At 40.9% G+C, this 20016-nt stretch overlaps 1 protein-coding gene across 2 annotated transcripts in view; it reads right to left on the bottom strand.

Annotated features, from left to right (window-relative positions):
• TENM2 (teneurin transmembrane protein 2) overlaps positions 1-20016 on the bottom strand; it is a 1126385-nt gene that overhangs the window by 869665 nt on the left and 236704 nt on the right. For both annotated transcript variants that reach the window (XM_075900179.2, XM_075900181.2), the window contains exon 3: positions 1596-1895. In XM_075900179.2, the coding sequence (XP_075756294.1) occupies positions 1596-1821 (226 nt within the window). In that variant the 5' untranslated portion in view covers positions 1822-1895. The remainder of the gene's footprint in view (positions 1-1595; positions 1896-20016) is intronic.

The raw sequence follows: 20016 nt of genomic DNA, 5'->3' as shown, positions 1-20016 counted from the left end.
GGAAAGAAGAAACTGGGGGTGGAGAACCCAATGGATAAAAACAGAATTGTAAGTTTCATAGCGTAGTCAGTAAATTTAGCATGACACGGGGTGAAAGCGTTCATGGCAGCATAAAAGACCAGGGCATTTTTGGATTGCATGAGCAGAAACTTCATCAAGAAGGCAATAATTGCTCTCCATATGACTCAACTGCAATAACCTCTGACATCCATTTCATTTCCGTCACCAAATTCTCCAGAAAAATACTAACAAACTGAAGGAAGACCAGAGAAGAACAACAGAACCGATATTAACAACAAGGTATAGTTTGATACAATTAGAAAGGGAAGCTTTCTGCTGAAAATGTGCTGTAGAGAATTATGTTGTTATTGAAATAGGATTCTTTTAGAAAGGATGACTTATAAGTTAGAGGAGCCCTATGTTAGCATGATACTTTACCAACAGATTTACTTCCTTCTTGGGGGAGTAAGAAGAGAGGACATATTAGTGGCTTCTAGCTGCATAAATCCAATAAAATGTTATATAATAAACTATATCTAATGCTTCATGTGGAACTGATTTACTTTTAGGTCCCCTCTAAACAATTTTGGGGCAAGTGACACTCTAATGAAGCAAAAAATTTGGTGAAGTTTACCAGATCAATGATTGTTCATCTGAAGCAATAGTTACATGTCTCTCCACCCAATCCCAAAACAGAGAATTATGCTGTGTTTCGCTTTACCAAGACAACTCACAAAATAGAAGCAGAAACACATCTAGTGAGGAACTGAAAGAAACAGTATTTTAAGCTATTTCTTAGAGAAGTTTAGAGTCTCTTTCATTCTGTAGAATCTAAATAAATATTTGAAGCAGACAATTTTATACTGTAGTAGGTCATTCAAATTTCCTATGTGTTAATGCAAAGGGAATTGTGTAAAGTTGAAATTTAATGTGAACTTTAGAATCCCAGTGAAGTCCTAACATATTACAGCCAATTATTAATTATGTGTTTCCTCCTGCTATTTGTTTTATGAAATAAAGTATAAGCCAACTACAGTGACAAAATGAAGCCAGAAAAAACAGCTTCCCGTTTCTATTATTTAAGTTATATAAGTACCAGATTAGTAATTATAGTATGCTAATCACAATGTTTTACTCAGTTTAGTAATACTGCTAATCTATCAAAGAAACAAAAAGCAACATGAAAATGTCACTATTATGCCTAAGACTAATACAGATGACATACTATAAGGTTATAATATTTGCCAATATATGTCAAATATGACAGCTGGTTAGGAGTCATTAGTGCCTCTCTATTTCAAATATATGTTAAAACAGTAATCCAGATTCGCCTCATTTACAGAAAGTGACTTCTGACAGGATCCGAAGCCTAAATATTCACAGCTCAACATGACAATGAGAGGGAATGAATTTCCTAATTGAAAATGGAACCCTGTTGCTGTTTTAAAAAGGCAAAGTAATAAGCATTACCCTAACTCCATTTTACAAGCATTTCTAATGCTACAGGCCTGCAGGCATATACATTACTGACAGCAGTCACTGTACCAGGCATTATTGGGACAACAAGAAAAAAAGAAGTTGTGCCTTACACATACCTTGTCTGGGAAACTCATCTGACTCTCTATGAACTAGGTCTGAAACTCTATTTCCATAGTGCATTCTGGTATCATGATCATAGGCCTTCAGTGTTTCACTTGAGCTATAGGACTTCTGAGTTGGTACTCGGCAGTCCTCACTGTCCAGTGAAGAACTTGTGTAGCGGCATTCTTTCCCGCACCGGCCTCTTGTTAGAGAGCGATGTCGTCGGTCTTTTATATCCATTATTCTGAGTCAGGTAGAAAAATCAATGTTTTCAGAATAGTTTATTTTAATCTTGGGGCTTGTCACTCTCCCACCTAAAAACAAAAGATAATAAAGAGTGAGAACTGGAGATACAATATGTTGTGACATTTCACTGTTCACTTTTTCAGAAACACAAAGTGGGAAAACTTGAAGGAAGATAGTAAATTCCTTATAAACTAAATTCCTTATAAACTTAGATAAATTGACTTTAATGGGAAGAAGGAGAAAAAGGAAAATGGATTTGGCTGTAAGATTTGTGTTTCATTTAAACTATGCTTTTTTTGAAGAATTTAAAAATTTATAAAAAACTACTGTAATCTTTTGATTTTCAAATGCACTTTGATAACACAAACTCTGACAAGTCTGATATTAGCTCTTGCTATGAAACAGTACAAAGAAAAACAGATTCAAACCAACTAATTATTTCCTTTTGCTGCAGGAGGGCCTGAAATGTGGAGTGTCATATAAAGTACACAATTAAGATTGAAGCATGCAAAGATAGTTGCAAATATGAGACATTATTATTCAGCACACTACATTTTGTGACCATATGAGTGTACAGCTAAGTCTAGACACACCACATTTTGTGACCATGAGTGTACAGCAAGTTCTAGAAAGAAATAAACAGTTTCTCCTTTATCTGTACAGCACTCTACACTCTTCCTAAACCCACCAGCCCATTTAAAAAAAAAAGTGTGCAGAGTTTCTTGATCTATCATTGAGATTGAGCAAATCTGTACTTACACCAGATAATAAAACTTTCTGAAAGTCATTTGAAATTGTTAAACTGCTTGTTCCTAAAACAATTTTTCTCGGATGCCTAGAAACTCTATTTGATTCATTATACGCTATTATATACATGAATCCTCTACCAAGAGACAAAATACATATTGAACAGTGCCTATCAATTGTACCAGTCTGAGTTGCCAAAATGAATTAATTTTTACTTTCCATGTTTTCTCACTTAGAGGGCTCACATGGTTTCTTTCCATCATTTTTAGAAGTGGATGCCTTCACTTTCTGTTGACAGACTATAGAAAACTTGTTTTTAAACCGCTGCCTAATTAACATTATAAGCTTTAACTGTTCAGTTTTTACATTATCCAACATTTTCAATAGGCTAACTTGTTAATTACGGACATCCCATCTGCATTTTTAATTTAAATAGTGTGCAACTCTACTGACATGAGCAGTGGCCTACTGAAGTCTGTCATTACTTATGCGCGTAAAGTCATGTACAGGCACACATGTTTGAAAGCTCATGGCTTCAGTTTACAATAAGTTTTCCACTGCAGAGTGAATGTGATTAGACATTGGAGGTGGTGAACCTGATACATTTCTTCCCAACCTTCAGACACTGACATTTATACTACTTTTGTTGTTTTCTTTTCTATATTTTGCTCCCAGAAGGAGAAAGTTAGGTAACCAGGAGAGCCAGCTGTTTGAAGACGCCTACATGTACTGTGCAATCTGTGAGCTCTGAAATACAAAAACATGCTTGTTCCCATACCACATATTTTCCTTGTTTATAATTACAATACATTACAGATAAAACTAATACACGTTCCTTTCCCCAATCCTTTTTTTCTTACATACTGCTGTTACCTGGACTAGAGCTAGTGCATCAGGTTAGACTGCAAAAGTCCAACAGCTGACTCAAAATGTTCAAGTTTTCTTGTTTTTCTGCACTCTCTGTGGCTTGTGTGACACTTTTGAATATCTGAATTTTTAGAAAACTGCAGCATTAAGTCCTCAGACTTGCAGCCATTTACACACTTGCTTACTTTAAAAACATGAGCCGTTTCAGTGACTTCAATGTGTCTATCCACATTTTCCAAATTTAAATTCAAGATCTAAGTGTTTGCAGGATTGGGGATCTTTGTTCACCACACACAGAGTCTACCAAAATTATGCCTTACTGTGCATTTTAACCATGGAAATAGCTTATTGAGGCCATGTGCCTTCTGGCTAAATCCAGTCCCATGTGCATTTAAAACCTGTTACACATTAAGGTTTTTCTACCTATAGGTTCAGAGCGATTCATTTGTTTTCTCAGCTTGACAGTTCTAATACATATTAATTTCTCTGATCTGGTTCCCATTGTTTTGCTAAAAAACCACAAAATATTTTCTCTGATTACTATAGCTAGTAAACATATTTGTAATACCCCTGTGTTGAGACTGATACAAGAGTATTTTCATGAACTTTAGGTTTTCTAATCGAGAGAACATGACTTATTGAAAATGTTTGTAAATAAAATGTTTTAGGTAAGTGTCTTAAGGGTATGAAAATAATAGGAAACATTGAAAAACAAAACATAAAAGTTTGGAAAGTGTTAAGTCCAAAAACTTTGCCTTGAACCTACTTAATGAAAAAAATATTACAAGAAACAGGTTCCTAGAGTAATATAATATGGTTGTGCTTTGTTTGTTTGTTTGTTTGTTTGTTGCAAAAGAAAAAAACCACATTCCTTCAGAATACAGGCAGTCCCCGGGTTACGTACAAGATAGGGACTGTAAGTTTGTTCTTAAGTTGAATCTGTATGTAAGTCGGAACTGGCATCAAGATTCAGCTGCTGCTGAAACTGACTAGCGGCTGACTACAGGAAGCCCGAGGCAGAGTTGCTCTGCCCCGGGCTTCCTGGAATCAGCTGCTGATCAGGTTCAACAGGCTGAATCTGGATGCCAGTTCTTACATACAGATTCAACTTAAGAACCTCAGGTGTCCCCAAGTCAGCTGCTGCTGAAACTGGTCAGCGGCTGATTCCAGGAAGCCCGGGGCAGAGCAACTCTTCCTCGGGCTTCCTGTAGTCAGCGCTGGTCAGTTTCAGCAGCGGCTGACTTGGGGACGCCTGGGGCAGAGCAGCTTGGGTGCTGCTGGGTTGCTCCAGTAGCGCTGCTCCTCAGCGCTACTGGACCAACCCAGCAGCACCCAAGCTGCTCTGCCCCAGGCGTCCTGATTCAGCCGCTGCTGAAACTGACCAGCAGCGGCTGAATCAGGATGCCTGGGGCAGAACAGCTGGGGTGCTGCCGGGTTGGTCCAGTAGCGCCCAGAGCAGCGCTACGGGACCAACCGGCAGCGCCCCAGCTGCTCTACCACAGGCGTCCGGAGAAAAGCCTGGTCTGCTGGAAGGGGGGGGGGCGCACTAGCTGTGCCCCTACCCCCCAGCAGACCAGGGAGACGCGGGCGGTGGACCGAGATGCACCGTGGTCCCGCCACGTGGGTCCTCCGCGGCTTTGCTCCCTGTCTCCCTGGTCTGCTGGTCTCCAGCAGACCAGCAGACCAGGGAGATGCGGAGCAAAGCCGTGGAGCACGCGGGAAGCGGGACAGCCCAGATGCACCGCGGCTGTCCCGCTGCATGCGTGCTCCGCGGCTTTGCTCCCCATCTCCCTGGTCTGCTGGGGGGGGGGCTTCTCCCCCCCAGAAGACCAGGGAGACGTGGAGCAGCTTTTCTCGCCCTGGAGGACGCGGGCGGTGGGACCGCGGCGCATCTGGGCATCCCGCCGCTCCCGTCCTCTGGGACGAGAAAAACCCCGTTCGTAACTGCAGATCTGACGTAAGGCGGATCCGCGTAATTCAGGGACTGCCTGTAATTAAATGAAAAGCTAGTTTGCATGCTACCTAGAGAAGCACAATGTGTAACCCAAACAAAAATAAATAAAGGAAGTACAATGACTTCATGTGGCAAATTTAAGTGGTATATTCCTTTCCTCCCCCTAACAAGGAGGGATAACAGACTTGAGGTTTTCCTTACACGCCAGGGTGGACCTGCCCTCTGCATTGTGATGTGGAAAAATTTATCACCTACCCTTCTCTCCCCATCTCCTCACCTGAACTAGAGTGAGGCAAAACAAGGCTTCTCCAAGTCCTCTTGGACTTTTAGAATCATAGAATCTCAGAATACTAGAACTGGAAGGGACCTTGAGTAAGGTTATCAGGTGTCTGGTATTCCCCCAGACAGTACGGTATTTTCGTCTCCTGTCTGGTAAAAAACTTCAGAGAATACCGGACACCTGAGATGTCCGGTATTTTCTGAATTTTTCCTCGGGCATCTGGCAACTTTACAAACACTCAGTGCATGGCCTCCCCTCCGCCTGAGGTTCCTACCAGTCCCCAACACTCCCAGCCCCCCGACCCCAGCCCCCATGCTTACCTGATTTCGAAAGGCTGCCGGCACAAAATGGCTGCTGACCAAAAGACCTAGGGGAAGCAATGCTTCCCCTGGGTCTTAGTGCTCAATGGTATTTTTGTTTCAACCATCTGGCAACCCTAACCTTGAGAGGTCATCGAGTCCAGACCCCTGTCCTCACAACAGGAACAAACTAGATCATCCCTGATAGATGTCTATCTAATTTGCTCTTAAATATTGCCAGATATGGAGATTTCACAATCTCCCTAGGCAATTTATTCCAGTATTTAACCACCCTGACATTTAGGAAGTTTTTCCTAATGTCCAACCTAAACCTCCCTTGATCCCTTTTATAGGATATGAAAGGAATTTTATCCTACTACCACATTAGCTTGAGTAGAACATGGTTTTTCACTTTTCAGACATGATTTTTCACTTTCTCCACAGCACCAACGAATATTTGGAGGAGAAGGGAGTTGCATTTTTCCACTAAAGAGAAAAATTAGAATTAACCAACTCTGATAAGTTTACATTTATTTAAAGCATATTCATGAGCCAGATTTTTTTTAAAAGTTATTTTCTCTTTTATTTAAAGACTTCTGGGGCTCAGAAGGAGAGAGCACGAAAGGAGATTCAAATTGCCCATCACTGAAAATGCCCCACTGTCAGCTCCTGCTGAAAACAGAAGGAGTTACAACATCAAGCACTGTAGGCCTTGGTCTACAGTAGGGAGATATTTTGAAATACCCTCCCTCCCCATTTTGAAATAATAAGTGGAGCATCCACACTACCAAGCCCATTATTTCGAAAGAACAGGTTGGTTATTTTGAAATTTGTACTCGGGGAATAATGCATATTTTGAAATAGTTATTTCGAAATAGAAGTAGAGTGGACACATAAGGATTGCAGGTATCCCTGTGACTGGTATTTACATTGCAGTTCACTAAAGAGAGTGATGTAATGTTTGTACTGAAGGCCTGATCATTATAATCTTTGTGAAATTCATGTACAGATAATATGGAAGGAGATAAACATATTTTCTAATATACGTACATAAGGCCTTATGGTTAAGGCATGTCACCAAGAAGTACTGTAGTAGACTGAATCCACCACAACAGAAGGTTGGAGACACTTCTATCCATGGTTAACAAATGTATATTGTCTTTCCTACCATGTAGGTCAAGTTAGTATTTGACTCAGTGTGCAATGAAAATGTTGCAGACAAGAGAAATGAGCAAGTAGGGTGAACACACCTTGTTTAAGAGATGAAGAATAAAGTACTGGTTTAATATATCTAGGATGCAGAAAGGTGCCAAGTATATTTCCTCTTGGGAGACAAGGTGGCAGAGGTCTTGATCTCATGAAGAGATTTGAAAGGCTGGTCTCAACTATCCTACTTGAGGAGCACTAGAGGAAGAACTTTGGGTATAGAACCACCATATTAGAGAAGAGAGCATCTTATTTATTAAGTTTAGGCTACACAATGCCCACTGATTTTATTTTAAATTTAAACCTCTGTCCCCAATATTTTTGTTTGTTATCATTTGAATTCCTGTTATTTGTTAAACAAACTTATGTTTTCACTGTATACATTTATGTGTCGTGTGTCCAGGTGTGAGCTGAAATTTACGGTATAACTAGTAAGCTGCCATGTATTGCTCTCCTTTAGAACAGCGGTCAGGTAATTTAGCAAGAAACCAATGGCTAAACAACTTGGCACTCCAATGGGATGCTAAGAGGACTCCAGGGGTTGAAGCGTATTTACCACTTGGCCAGGGATTTCAGGGAGAAGGCTCCCTCGTAGTAAAGGCTGACGGGAATGCAACTGTCATGTCCCCCAAGGTCCCATTTTTTAGACTAGTTTATGTTTTCCAAGTTATATGCAGTCCCTATTTTCTAAACATTTGAAACATTAAAGTCAGTTTGGAAAATTGCAACCACACAATGCATGATGCAAGTTGTATATTTGCACTTATACCTAGTTCATGTATGCAGCAATGCATATGACCAAGTGGCACACACACAAATCAATACTGCATCCACCTCTTTACTATCATCAAAAGGTAATTTTCCTCGTTATTCCCAATGCTAAAACCCAGTCATGTGCATGCCTTGATTGCCCCGCTCTTGGACTAAACTTAACTCTCTCTCTTCCAGACTCACCTCATTTCAATAGTGTCCTGCTGATCCAAATACAACATAACCTCCTTGAACTTTACTTCTTGCTTTCTCCTTGCTCTTTTGTGTACCTTAATTCATACCGAATAATGAAGGCTCTAAGATTAGTGCACCAGGCACAATAATAGTCTATACCAGGCATGTCCAAAGTCCGGCCCGTGGGCCAAATGCGGCCCGCGGTCGGATTTAATACGGCCCCCCGCTTCTCCCAGCTCCCCGGTGCTTTTTTTAACTGGCGCGCTCAGCGCGCCGCTTCGGGCCGCCGCCGCCACGGTCCCAAACCCTGCCCCTGCACTCCGCTTTGGGGCTGAGAGTGCAGGGACAGCCCCCGCTTCCTCCCCCTCTCCTGGCTCCCCGGCACTCCTCTGACTGACGCCGCTTCCGGCCGCTCTGCCGCCGTCCATGGCGGCCGCTGCGGTCCTAAAGTCCACCATGTAGGGCACGTCCACAGCCCTGCTCCCCCGCTTGGCTACGGGTTCGCCCTGCCCCCGGGCCGCCGTGAGGCCAGCGTGCCCTGCACTCTCCACCCGCCTCTGACCCTGCAAGCCCTCTACCTTGGGGCTGAGAGTGCAGGGACGGACTCCGCAGCTGCTGAGATCAGGGACGGACTCCGCAGCTGCTCAAGCTCAGTATCTGCGATTGGCCCTGCGCACTGTCAGCTTCCTGGCGGGCTCAGGCACGTGGAGCTCATCATTAGAGACTTCGCCACAAACAGCCACAAAGGCAAGAGAATTCTTGTTGGGCAGTGTATTAGTGCAGTGTATTACTTGGGCAGTGTATTAAACCTCTGGCACTGCGCTCACATGATCCCTTCCCCTTCTGGTCAATTTTAAAAAATGGCGACTGTAAATAAGAGAAGGAAAGTTGACAGTGAGGGCCGCCGCTTCCAGGACAGGTGGAAAGTGGAATATTTCTTCACTGAAATAGAGAATCACTGTGTTTGTCTGATATGCCAAGAGACTGTGGCTGTTTATAAGGAATTTAATGTCAAGAGACACTACCAGTCGAGACATAGCACATACGATAAGCTTACAGGGCATGACCGCAGTGAAAAGTTGAAGCAACTTGAAGCTGTTTTAATGTCACAACAGAAATTTTTCATAAGAGCCCGTGAGTCAAATGAAAATGCCACAAGGGCGAGCTATGAGGTGGCAACGTTAATTGCTAAAAATTGCAAATCTTTTGCTGAGGGTGACTTTATCAAAGAATGCGTTATGAAAATGGTTGAGAATATCTGTCCCGAGAAGAAGCAAGAGTTTGCCAACATTTGCCTGGCTCGTAACACTGTAGCACGGAGAATTGAGGAGATTTCATCAGATATTAAGAGACAGTTGACATCCAAAGGAGTGGATTTTGACTTCTTTTCAATAGCCTGTGATGAAAGCACGGACCTATCTGACACAGCTCAGTTGCTGATTTTTATGAGAGGGGTGGACGATGAAATGAATGTGACTGAAGAGCTACTTGACCTCCAGAGCCTTACGGACCAAACAAGAGGAAAAGATTTATTTGTTTCTGTTAGTTCCGCCATAGATGACATGAAACTGCCTTGGAACAAAGTTACTGGGATTATTACTGATGGGGCACCTGCCATGGTTGGTGAACGAAGTGGATTATCAACCCTAATCTGTAACAAGGTGATCGAAGAAGGAGGCAAAGCTATTAAACTCCATTGTATCATTCATCAGCAAGTTCTCTGTGCTAAACATCTCAAATATGATCAGGTTATGAAACCGGTGCTAAAGACTATTAATTTTATTCGCTCTAAAGCCCTGTGCCACCGCCAGTTTAAACAGTTTCTACTGGACATCCAGGCTGAATACGAAGATGTTTTATATCACAACGATGTAAGATGGCTCAGTCGGGGGTCTGCACTGCAGCGTTTCTACTCTCTCAGAAAGGAAATCGGAGAATTCTTGGAAACAAAGGGACAACCAATGCGAGAACTATCTGATCCTATTTGGCTGGCTGATTTGGGGTTTCTAGTTGACATAACAAAGCATCTGAATGTACTGAACACGAGTCTTCAGGGGAAAGATGCAGCGGTGAACCAGCTTTATTCACACCTCAAAGCCTTTGGGACAAAGCTGCAACTTTTCATAAGGCAGTTGTCACAAACACAGCCCAATACCATACATTTTTCAGCGTTGCAGGAAATAATGAACAGTTTTCCACAGGACAATATCAGTGCGCAAACGAGCAGGTATGCAGCAGACATTGCATCTCTGGCTGGGGAGTTTAAACGGCGCTTTCAGGACTTTGCAGCTATTGAAAAGGAGATCAGCCTTTTCTCCACTCCATTCTCTGTTGACCCCGATGATGCTCCAGATCAGCTGCAGCTCGAGCTCATTGAGCTGCATTGTGACAGCGAGTTACGCAGTCGTCACCAACAGCTCTCTCTTGAGAACTTTTACCGCCAACTGGATAAGAGCCGGTTTCAAGAGATTCGAACATTGGCTAAGAAAATGCTGAGCTTGTTTGGCTCAACATATATGTGTGAGAAGACATTCTCTGCTATGAACTGTAACAAGAACCGCGTGAGGACAAGACTAAGTGACTCTCACCTGCGTGACATTTTGCGCATCAAAACCACTGCCTTTGAACCAGACCTAGCCTATGTACTGCAGTCCAGATCTCAGTTTCACCCTTCACATTAGTGTAGGCAAGTTTTTTTTTCAATTGAGATGAATACATTGTAAAATCTCAGTTAATGTCAGTTTGTCTAAATCAGTTATAAATATATTTGGACACAACATGTATAGTTGGTGTTATGTCGTTTGCCGTTTGCAATAAACTTTGCATAAAATAGTTAATTTGCATTTAATTTTAATGGTTCAAAGAATGTCAGGCAAAATGGTCGGCCCTCACGCATGTTCACTTCATCAAATCTGGCCCTCTTTGAAAAAAGTTTGGACACCCCTGGTCTATACACTTATTCCAAGTGTAAACACCCACTTATGTTTTAGTTGAAACTTGTTTTTTTGCCAGATGAAGAATCCATGAAGAGCCAGCTACTGCTGTACCCCAGATTGTAAGAGCTCACAGATACATTTCAAGTAGGAACTCCCAGGTCTTCACTGAAGAAACTGTCAGATATAACATGTCAAAACTCACCTAATATAATGAGCATGTGAAGAGCTACAGGAAGTTAATACAGTAGGTCTTAACATTTTAACCAAATGCTACAAATGATGTTGCTTACCACACTTACATTATTCCCCCTGTTTGTCCAGTAAGCACACACTTTCCCCTCCTGTTCCTCTCAAATACTTCCTTTCAAGCTACCTCTTTCCTCATTTTCCTCCTCATGTTGTCCCTACCCTTAATTAACAAAATGGCCATGCTGGGTCTTGTCTTTGTTTTCCCCTAATAACTCTGACTATATTCTCTTGGGCAGGGATTTATCAGATACTGTTTAGGACCATAAATGTATTAGAATGAAATATTGGAATGCAAAAAGACTGATTAAAAAGGAATTATTAGATTTCAATAGAATAAAGAATTAAATACCCACTTAGAAAAATAAATGAAGCCCATTCAGCTTGGCTTTGAAAGCAATAAAAATCCCGTACAAAAAATTCCTTTACTGCATGTAAGCAATTAATCACATTAGTTCTCTGCCCTTTATACACATAAGATTTATCAAAAAACAACATAATTTCCTACTGGGATCCCTTGTTCTAAAGGTTCAAGGTGGTTTGACTAGAAGTTAAAGGAAAAAAGGAGGAACCAAACACAAGGAAAAGAAGTACTACTAAGCCATGTGATGAATAATATGTTACACTTCAATATATTTTTTTTCAAAATCAGATTTGCTAAAAGTAAGTAGTCCCTTGATTTTAAATTCTACATCACTTTAGATAGCATTGATAGTATGTATTATGAAATGCAATGTAAGCATCAAGGGATTAAACACTTAACAGTATGAATTTTACACTGACATAAATGCTTCTCAGACAGGAAAGCAACAATACTTTCATTTTTATTCTATCTTGAAGCCAAGGATTATAGAATAATTATTCAAATTAAACTGCACAGTGGATATTATTTAATGGAACCATTTTATAGAAAGGTAAACTGTAGCTCAGAAAGCTAAGCATGTTTTCAAGAGATGCACAGCAAAGTCAATAGTAAGAGCCTGGAATAGAATCAATAACCAGACTACCATTCTAACCAGACGACCTTACTTCCCTAGATCCAAGGTTTGCTTGTAGCCATATGAAAATATATACGAAAATAATGTCAGTACATGATTAGCAGGAGTATCATACTATAAGCTTAAACAAACAAATACCACCCCCCCAGTAAGTCAGTAGTCTTCTCTCCCAAAGCCAGAAAAGAAACAAATAGATATTAATCATGAAAAATCTTGAACAGGCATTCCATCAGGAGACGAGCACAGTCCTGACTAGGAGGCAGTACTGAATCATATTGCTTTAGAATTTGTAATGTTTCCTGATACTTTAGGGGAAATACAACTGCTGCATATACAGAGAAGTTGGCAGCCATGGGTTAGGGCATCAGCCTTTTTACTCCCCATCCTAGTCTTCTTTATAAATTAGTACTCAAATATTAGGAAGTAGCCCAAAGCGTCCTTGTGCTTAAAGATATGCAAGCACTGCAAGTATGGTGAGCTACTGCATAAGAAAATCACTTTTTCCTGCATCTCAAGGTCATAGCCTGGAAAATTCATCAACACAGACAAATGATTACAGCTTATCTATACCTGCTTGATTGCACTGAAGTTCCTACACCTACACCATATCTGACCTATGCTTGGTTAGAAGAACAGAAAACAGACACAAGGCATCATTGTTTCTAGCAGTTAAGGACGTTTTCATACTCTTACCACTCTGCCCCTTGTAAAGGAAGATCAGTTAAAGTATGTAATTTGCATTCAAATTCATAACAGTTTCTTCCTCTCCTCTACCACTTGAGAGAGAGAAGAGCAACAAGGCTATTTTTAATGTGGTTTCCAGCTTTGATTATCACACAGAGTCAGATCCAACATACAACTTTCCTATATAGCTTTCTGCTTCAGACAAGTCTTCAAACCATTGGTTGCTATCTACACTACATCTTATGTTGGCATAAAACCTATGTTGCTCAGGAATGTGAATAAATAATCCCCTGGGCAACTTAAATTACAATGGCATAAGCACTGACATGCACAGCACTATGGTGGTAGGAGCGCTTCTACAAATGGTAGGAGTGCTTCTTCAAATGGAGGTTCTGCCACTTGGACGGAGAACTTTCTCCCAGTGGCATAGAACAGCTGTGCAGGTGCAGCGCTTTTGTGTTGACATGCCCTGATAAACAACAGACACCAAAGATTCTACATCATTAGGTTGACCCCACAAAGTGTCTCCATGCTACTTCAGAGTGTGAAGGCAACATGTGAGATGGATTTTATGCCACACAGAATGTGCTACTTGGAAAAACTGTCAGGACCCAAATTCAGGCTTCTGTGTTTTTCCTCTAAACACATGCCCATTACATGGCAACCACATTAATACTTAGAAACAGTATGAAGAACTACATCCTTTGAGCGATTCAACTTAGGTGCTTGCAACAGAGAACCCAGAATTAAGAAATAAAAAAAATATTTTAAAAGAACTATTTATTTGTAAAATGCACATCTACATATACTTTGTATTCTAGTATTCCAACCATGTAGGATTTCAAACTTACCAGTGATAATGGAATTGGTAAAACTCAATTTTAAATACAAGAGCAATTAGGAATGTGAAGTTCAGTTTTAATTCTTCTGTCAATAATGGGTCACAATGTATATTGCACAGAAAGATGAAAACATTTTATTTAAAGAAATATCACACAGCCGGACCAGATTTATTCTCAGCTGAAGTAAAAGGTTAAAAATTAAACAAAAAATTCATATACTTCTCATTCCAATACCAAATTCTATTCTGCTGTCTATCCATTGCAGAAGTTTTTTCCAACATTACAATTGTTTAAATCTTTTACAATTTTAAGGTTATTCTATTATTAACATTGAAAAAGATCTAGCAATATGAATATAATAGATTCAGCCTGGAATGGTAAGCAAATAAAATGAAGCCATGATGAAAGGTTACTGAGAATAAATGTAATGCACAAGTTAAAAAAAAGGCATTTGTAAAATGGCAAGCTTCTCCAGTCCTATCATGGGAATATAAGGGAACAACTCAGTGTCTTTTACTATATGCAGACAGGGAGCACATGGCTAGAAAACACAACCAATATTGTCATTATATAACCATAAAGAATAGGTATGTCATCGTATAGACAACTACACGATTAACTGCTAAGCCTAGGTGCATTTCAACTATAAGCATTTCCCCCCCTTGCTGCCTCTGATACATAGGCAGCAAGAGGCAGGGGAGCAGGAAGCAGTGCCCATGAGGAGCTGACTTAAAAGCCAGCTCCCCATGAGTACCAAATTTGCCCCCCCCCCCCCGTGCTGCTGCCTCCGATAGAGAGGCAGCAGCACGGAGGATGAGGGGGGCAGACTGGAGCCAATACACATGAGGTGCCAGCTTTTCCTACAGAGGCAGCTGGGGGGAGGGGGAAAGGGCAGGCAGGAGCTGGTGCTGGGGAGAGAACCAACCTAAAAGCTGGCTGCCCCCAGCACCAGGTCCCTGATGCTGGCTGCAATCCCCCTCCCCCTCCCACTGTAGCAGTACTGGGGTGGGAGGAAGAAGGGGGCAGGGGAGGCAGCCATGAATCAGCTTCTGTCTGTGGTGGGCCCAAGTACCCCATGGATAGAGGCTGCTTCCACTGACCAACCTCCGTCCACAGGGAGCTTGGACTCCCCTCGCAGACATGGGTTGCTGCCACCTCATGCTGCTGCCTCTGATAGAGAGGCAGTAGCGTGGGTGGCAGGAGGGCTCCCAGGGAATGAGACTGAGAATGTACTGGCTGCTGGCCGAGCCCTTGTGGACTATTGAATAGTTGTGTAACCATTAAGATTTCACGCAGTTACATGACTATTCAATTTCTAACATCCCTATTAAAGACTATGCAGCATGTAAAACACAAGTACATTATTTTTAAAAGGTATACAGCCTCTTCCTGACTTACGAACCAGTTACGGACCAAGCAATTGGCTGCAACTTGGTTCGTTCTTAAGTCAGACCCTATAGAGTTACATGCGACCGCACTGTTCATAAGCGTGGATCGCGTTCGTAACTCGGGGTCTGCCAAATGGTCGTAGCTTTGGTCATAACTGCGAACAGTCGTAAGTCGACCGTTCGCAACCCGGGGACCAGCTGTACTCTGTCACCTCATTTACATGGTAAGTACCACCAGCCAGTGGAGAAAATCCAGAAACAGAATTCTAGAGCAGCAAGGGAACAAGGAACACAGATAACAAAAGCAACAATTAAAGTTTCCAAGACACTATCACTATCTTACTTTCCGAACATATCATTTCATAGTGTTGATGTAGATATCCCCAAAAACTAAATACTAAAAGAAAATAACCCAGCAACATGGGTCATGACAGCACAATCATAAATCTAAAGAACAGCAGACATTTCATAAAGGGAAAATATAATCCAAAACACTGAAGAGTCCACCTTTTCAACAGTCACTACAGAGTCCCAAACTGTAAATCAATTCAGATGAAGGGTACGTCTACACTGCATTTTCAAATCAAAATCAGATACAATTTGCAGTGGGCATATCTTATTTCGATTTTATTTCAAAATAGGCTATTTTGAAATTTGGCGCGTCTATATGGCCCCAAATTTCAAAATAAAGTGCTATTTCGAGCCATCCCTTATTCCTCCTGCACCGAGGTTTACAGGGATGGTGAAGTAGCACGTCCGTTGTTTTGAAATATATTTCAAAATAAGGTTCACGCGGCTGGGATGCAGGGTAGCTATTTAGGGATATCACTGGTACCCTGAAATAGCCTTGCAGTGTAGACATACCCATATTCTTCAGTTTCCATTGCAGGTTGTGTGTCTTTACAGCAGCCCTGAAGAAGCATTTGGGAAGGCAGTGTGAGTGGTGAGGGGAGAGGGAAGCTGTGTAATGCTGGTCCTATTGAAATCGACAGCAAATTCCCCTCCTGCAATCTCAAAAGTGTGGAGCGATATTTGACTGGACCAGCAGGAAAATGGGATAGTGGCTCCTTTAAGGATCTTCCACTCCACCGGGAAAGAAGAGAGGAATGTATGAACTAAGGGGGTGAACTGGCCAGTGGGGATCAGGTAAGCCATTATCCCCCAGACATCCAGAGGAAGGTATATAAACCCTGTCTTTCTGGCATGGGTCCCCTATGCACCCAGATTAGCAGCTCCCATATTCTTAACCCCAGGCTTAATTTTAGCTTGCTCAAACTCCTTTTATTAGCAGCCGTGGTTACAAGAAGGCCTCAAAAAATGTAGTTTTATTTTATGAAGATTGGGAAATTCACATCTAACTTCCTTTTGCAAATGCAGCTAAAAAGATCAATATGCATCTTCACTTTCAAGTATCCCTTAAAAGTTTGCTGGCAAAAATGTGCAGAGAACTCAAGCTCATTCCTAAAGCTCTGTTTAAATCTGTTTGCTTAGTTGTACATCATTGCTGCTGAGACGTCTCAGTTTCTTACTCATCAAAAAGGCAAACCTGACTCCAACACATTTATACATCCTGTTGTCCAGTTGTGTTGTTGTTGTGTCTAAAACGGGTTGAAAACCTGGCACTCAAAAAAAAAAAAGTGCATGTGTGCGTGGTAGGGAGGAGGAATCTGATGACATCTTATCCTTTGCAAGTTGATTTGTATTATTTTCTGCCTTCAAAAACATCTTTCTTTGAACTGCATGGTTATTCCTAACATTTCAGCCTGTGAAACAACAGTTTCCTTAATGCAACAAACCCAGAAGAAGCGTTATCTGGCATCTTGATCTTACCTACAGAGTAAAAAAACCAGCTTCAGCCGGATTTTGTAGTGGATCAGTTGCCTTTATCCTACCGGACCAACTTGTGTGCTTTGCCATTTTACTATAAATATGTTTTTTCAAACATATCCCAGCTATTCAAAGAGATGGGAAATACAACTCCAAAAGCCACAGCTTGGACATCCACCATGCCAGGAGCTTCTCCAGTGAGATTCAATGAGTGGACAGCACATGCAATGAAAGATGTATACTGACTTAGCTTTGCCCCCTGCAATGACAACAGGGCTGGCAGCCATAGCTAAACCATTTTTATTTCCAATTTCTCCAAAATAGTCTGCATAATACATTGCCCCACCTCCCTCCCAGGTGTAAATTTCACTGAAATCCACAAAACTTTGAATGACCACTCCATTTTCAAAGTGTCAATATTAATACCTGAGGCATTTGGTCTGGAATGCAATCAAACACAACAGAAAAGTAGTTAGCTTTTTTAACCTTGTTGAAAATACTCTGCTGCCCTATAATAAAGTAATTCTGAATTTGGTTTGAGAAGTATTCCATCATTGCAATACCAAAATTGATAGCCTTCACATGATCTCTCAACATACCTTGTAAACAATTCAAGTAAACCTAAAGAATTATCCTAAAGAGTTATTGTAACTGCCTAATTTCTCAAATGAACATCTCAAAGCTAGTCACTTCTCATGCAAGTACTGCAAATTACCCAAGAAATGACAGAATACTCTGCTACATGTCCTTCTGAATCTGATAGGAAATCTACTGTGTGACTCCCCAGCGTTCCAATGCCAGGGTGCCCCTAGCATCTGTGTCAGGTCCCAGCCCTCCCCCAGGCCTCAACTCTGCAGCATCTGGGTATTTCAGTGCATCAGTCTGGTTTTAAGAGGACCAAGCCCTGGATTATCTGCCCCTTTATCATTAAAACACAGATGAGTGTCCCAGAGGTGGAATACAAGTACAAACATCCTTAGATGTTATTCTGTAAAGCACTGGGCCCCAACTAGGCTCACAAATTAGTATCTAAAGAATAGTCTCCCCCCTCCCCATATTTGCAGACTTTTTGCACATTTTTAAGCACCACATAAATTAGATCCCAACATACCCATCGCTTAAATCTTATTTGCCCTTTTCCTCTTACTGTATCAATGGATATTTAGAAAAGGTCATAGAAGTTCCACTGATCACATCACTCCCCTAGTGAAAATAAATGACATTTATTTTATAGAACATTGAGGGAATTCAAAAGGGTATGGTTATACATCTCGACTGGAATGGTCACCAAAATAATGAACTTGCTGCATCATGCAACTTTTATTTACTACCAAATGTCACCGGTAATTATTTATTATTTTTCTCATTCCCCTAAGATAAATTGATATACTCCACTAACTATCACAGAATACAATAATGTAAGTTTCCATATGTCTACCCAAATTATTATTATTTGTTAAGACATTTGTGTATGTTTGTCTAATGAACTGTTCAAAGGAAGATATTTAAAATCAAAATTTACCTATCTAATTTTTTATATTAAAAGTAATGTTTGCATGATTTGCATGTCTCTGAATTCCATTAAAAAAAATCAACTTGTAGGGAGCTTCAGAATGAAAACAAGTTTCATTGCTAATTGTTTCCTCTCTTTTTTAAATGGCTTTCATGGACGTGAGGTCAGTCAAGAATAGCAAGAAGTTTTGGTTAGTTGAGGTTTGAAGAAAGGTAGTTTCTTTTTGTCTTTTCATTTTGAGGGCTTATTATCCAGGGATTTGTTAAATTTTATTATGTATGGGATAGTAATGAAATGGAATGCAGACAATGCATAATATAGTAGAATTATTATGCCATTCCTAATCTGATTTTTTATCTTCTAGTATTCTAGGTTGCTATATGTTTTTAGCATGCTCTGCAGCTATACAGTGAAACAACAGGTAAGGCAAAGCCAGGGCTCCATTTACTTAAAGAAATTGTAGAATTTAGTATCATATCTTGGTGCAGTACCACAGATAAATATGTATCTCCATAGTAGCTGGTAGTCTTCTCAAATCAGTACTGAACACATACTGCAGCATGATGTTAATGATAATGTGCTCATGGACACACTATTCACTCAAGCAACCACAAACTAAGTCGCTATGACTAGTGTTTCCCAACCAGGGTTCCACGGAACCCTGGGGTTCCGCAGACCATCGTCAGGGGTTCCGTGAGAAATCGTGAAATAAATATTTTTTTTCTTTAAATGTAAGCTGACATTATATATATATATATATAAACAGCTCTTTACAAACACATTTTCTTGTCAATTTAGCTGTAATTGAATTGCGCTCCACCCTGTCAACTTTTTCTAGCCAAGCAAACTTTTTCATAGGTAGGAATTCCTTGGGATATGAAAAATTATTTTAGGGGTTCCTCCACGGGAAAAAGGTTGGGAATCACTGGACAAGACCTTAACAATTGCATGGGCATAGAAAATGTGCCATGGATGACAAAATAAGCCCTTTGCTGTAAAATCTAACCTTCCCCTTCCTCTGGTACATCCCAGAAAGGGGGCTCCTAGCTGCAAGTACCTGCTGGGCTGGGGAAGGACAGGACACACTCTTCCTTTGCATGGCAGCTGAAGGGGGAGGGGAAATTTCTGGGTTCCTTTTTGTTTGGAACCCCCACAATTACAATACCCAGAGATTTCAGATGTAAACAGCTGAAAATGTGAAAACGACCAGTTTTAAAACTGGTCAAAATGGACATGAACTTGGTATGGTCTTAACTAAGAGTGACTGCGGAGCCAAAGGTTCACTGACAAAAAAAAAAAAAAAATCAATAGAATGGAGGCTCCTAAGACTGTGTCTAAATTACATTCCTTTTTCAATAAAGGGATGTAGATTAGGCACGTCAATATTGCAAATGAAACAAGAATTTAAATATCCCCTGCTTCATTTGCATAATGGTGGCTGCCGCTTTTTTTTTTTA

This window comes from Pelodiscus sinensis, chromosome 16 (assembly GCF_052426305.1).
Source record: "Pelodiscus sinensis isolate ZL-2025 chromosome 16, ASM5242630v1, whole genome shotgun sequence".
Classification (NCBI taxonomy): Eukaryota; Metazoa; Chordata; order Testudines; family Trionychidae; genus Pelodiscus; species Pelodiscus sinensis.
This window is presented reverse-complemented; position numbering and strand designations above follow the sequence as displayed.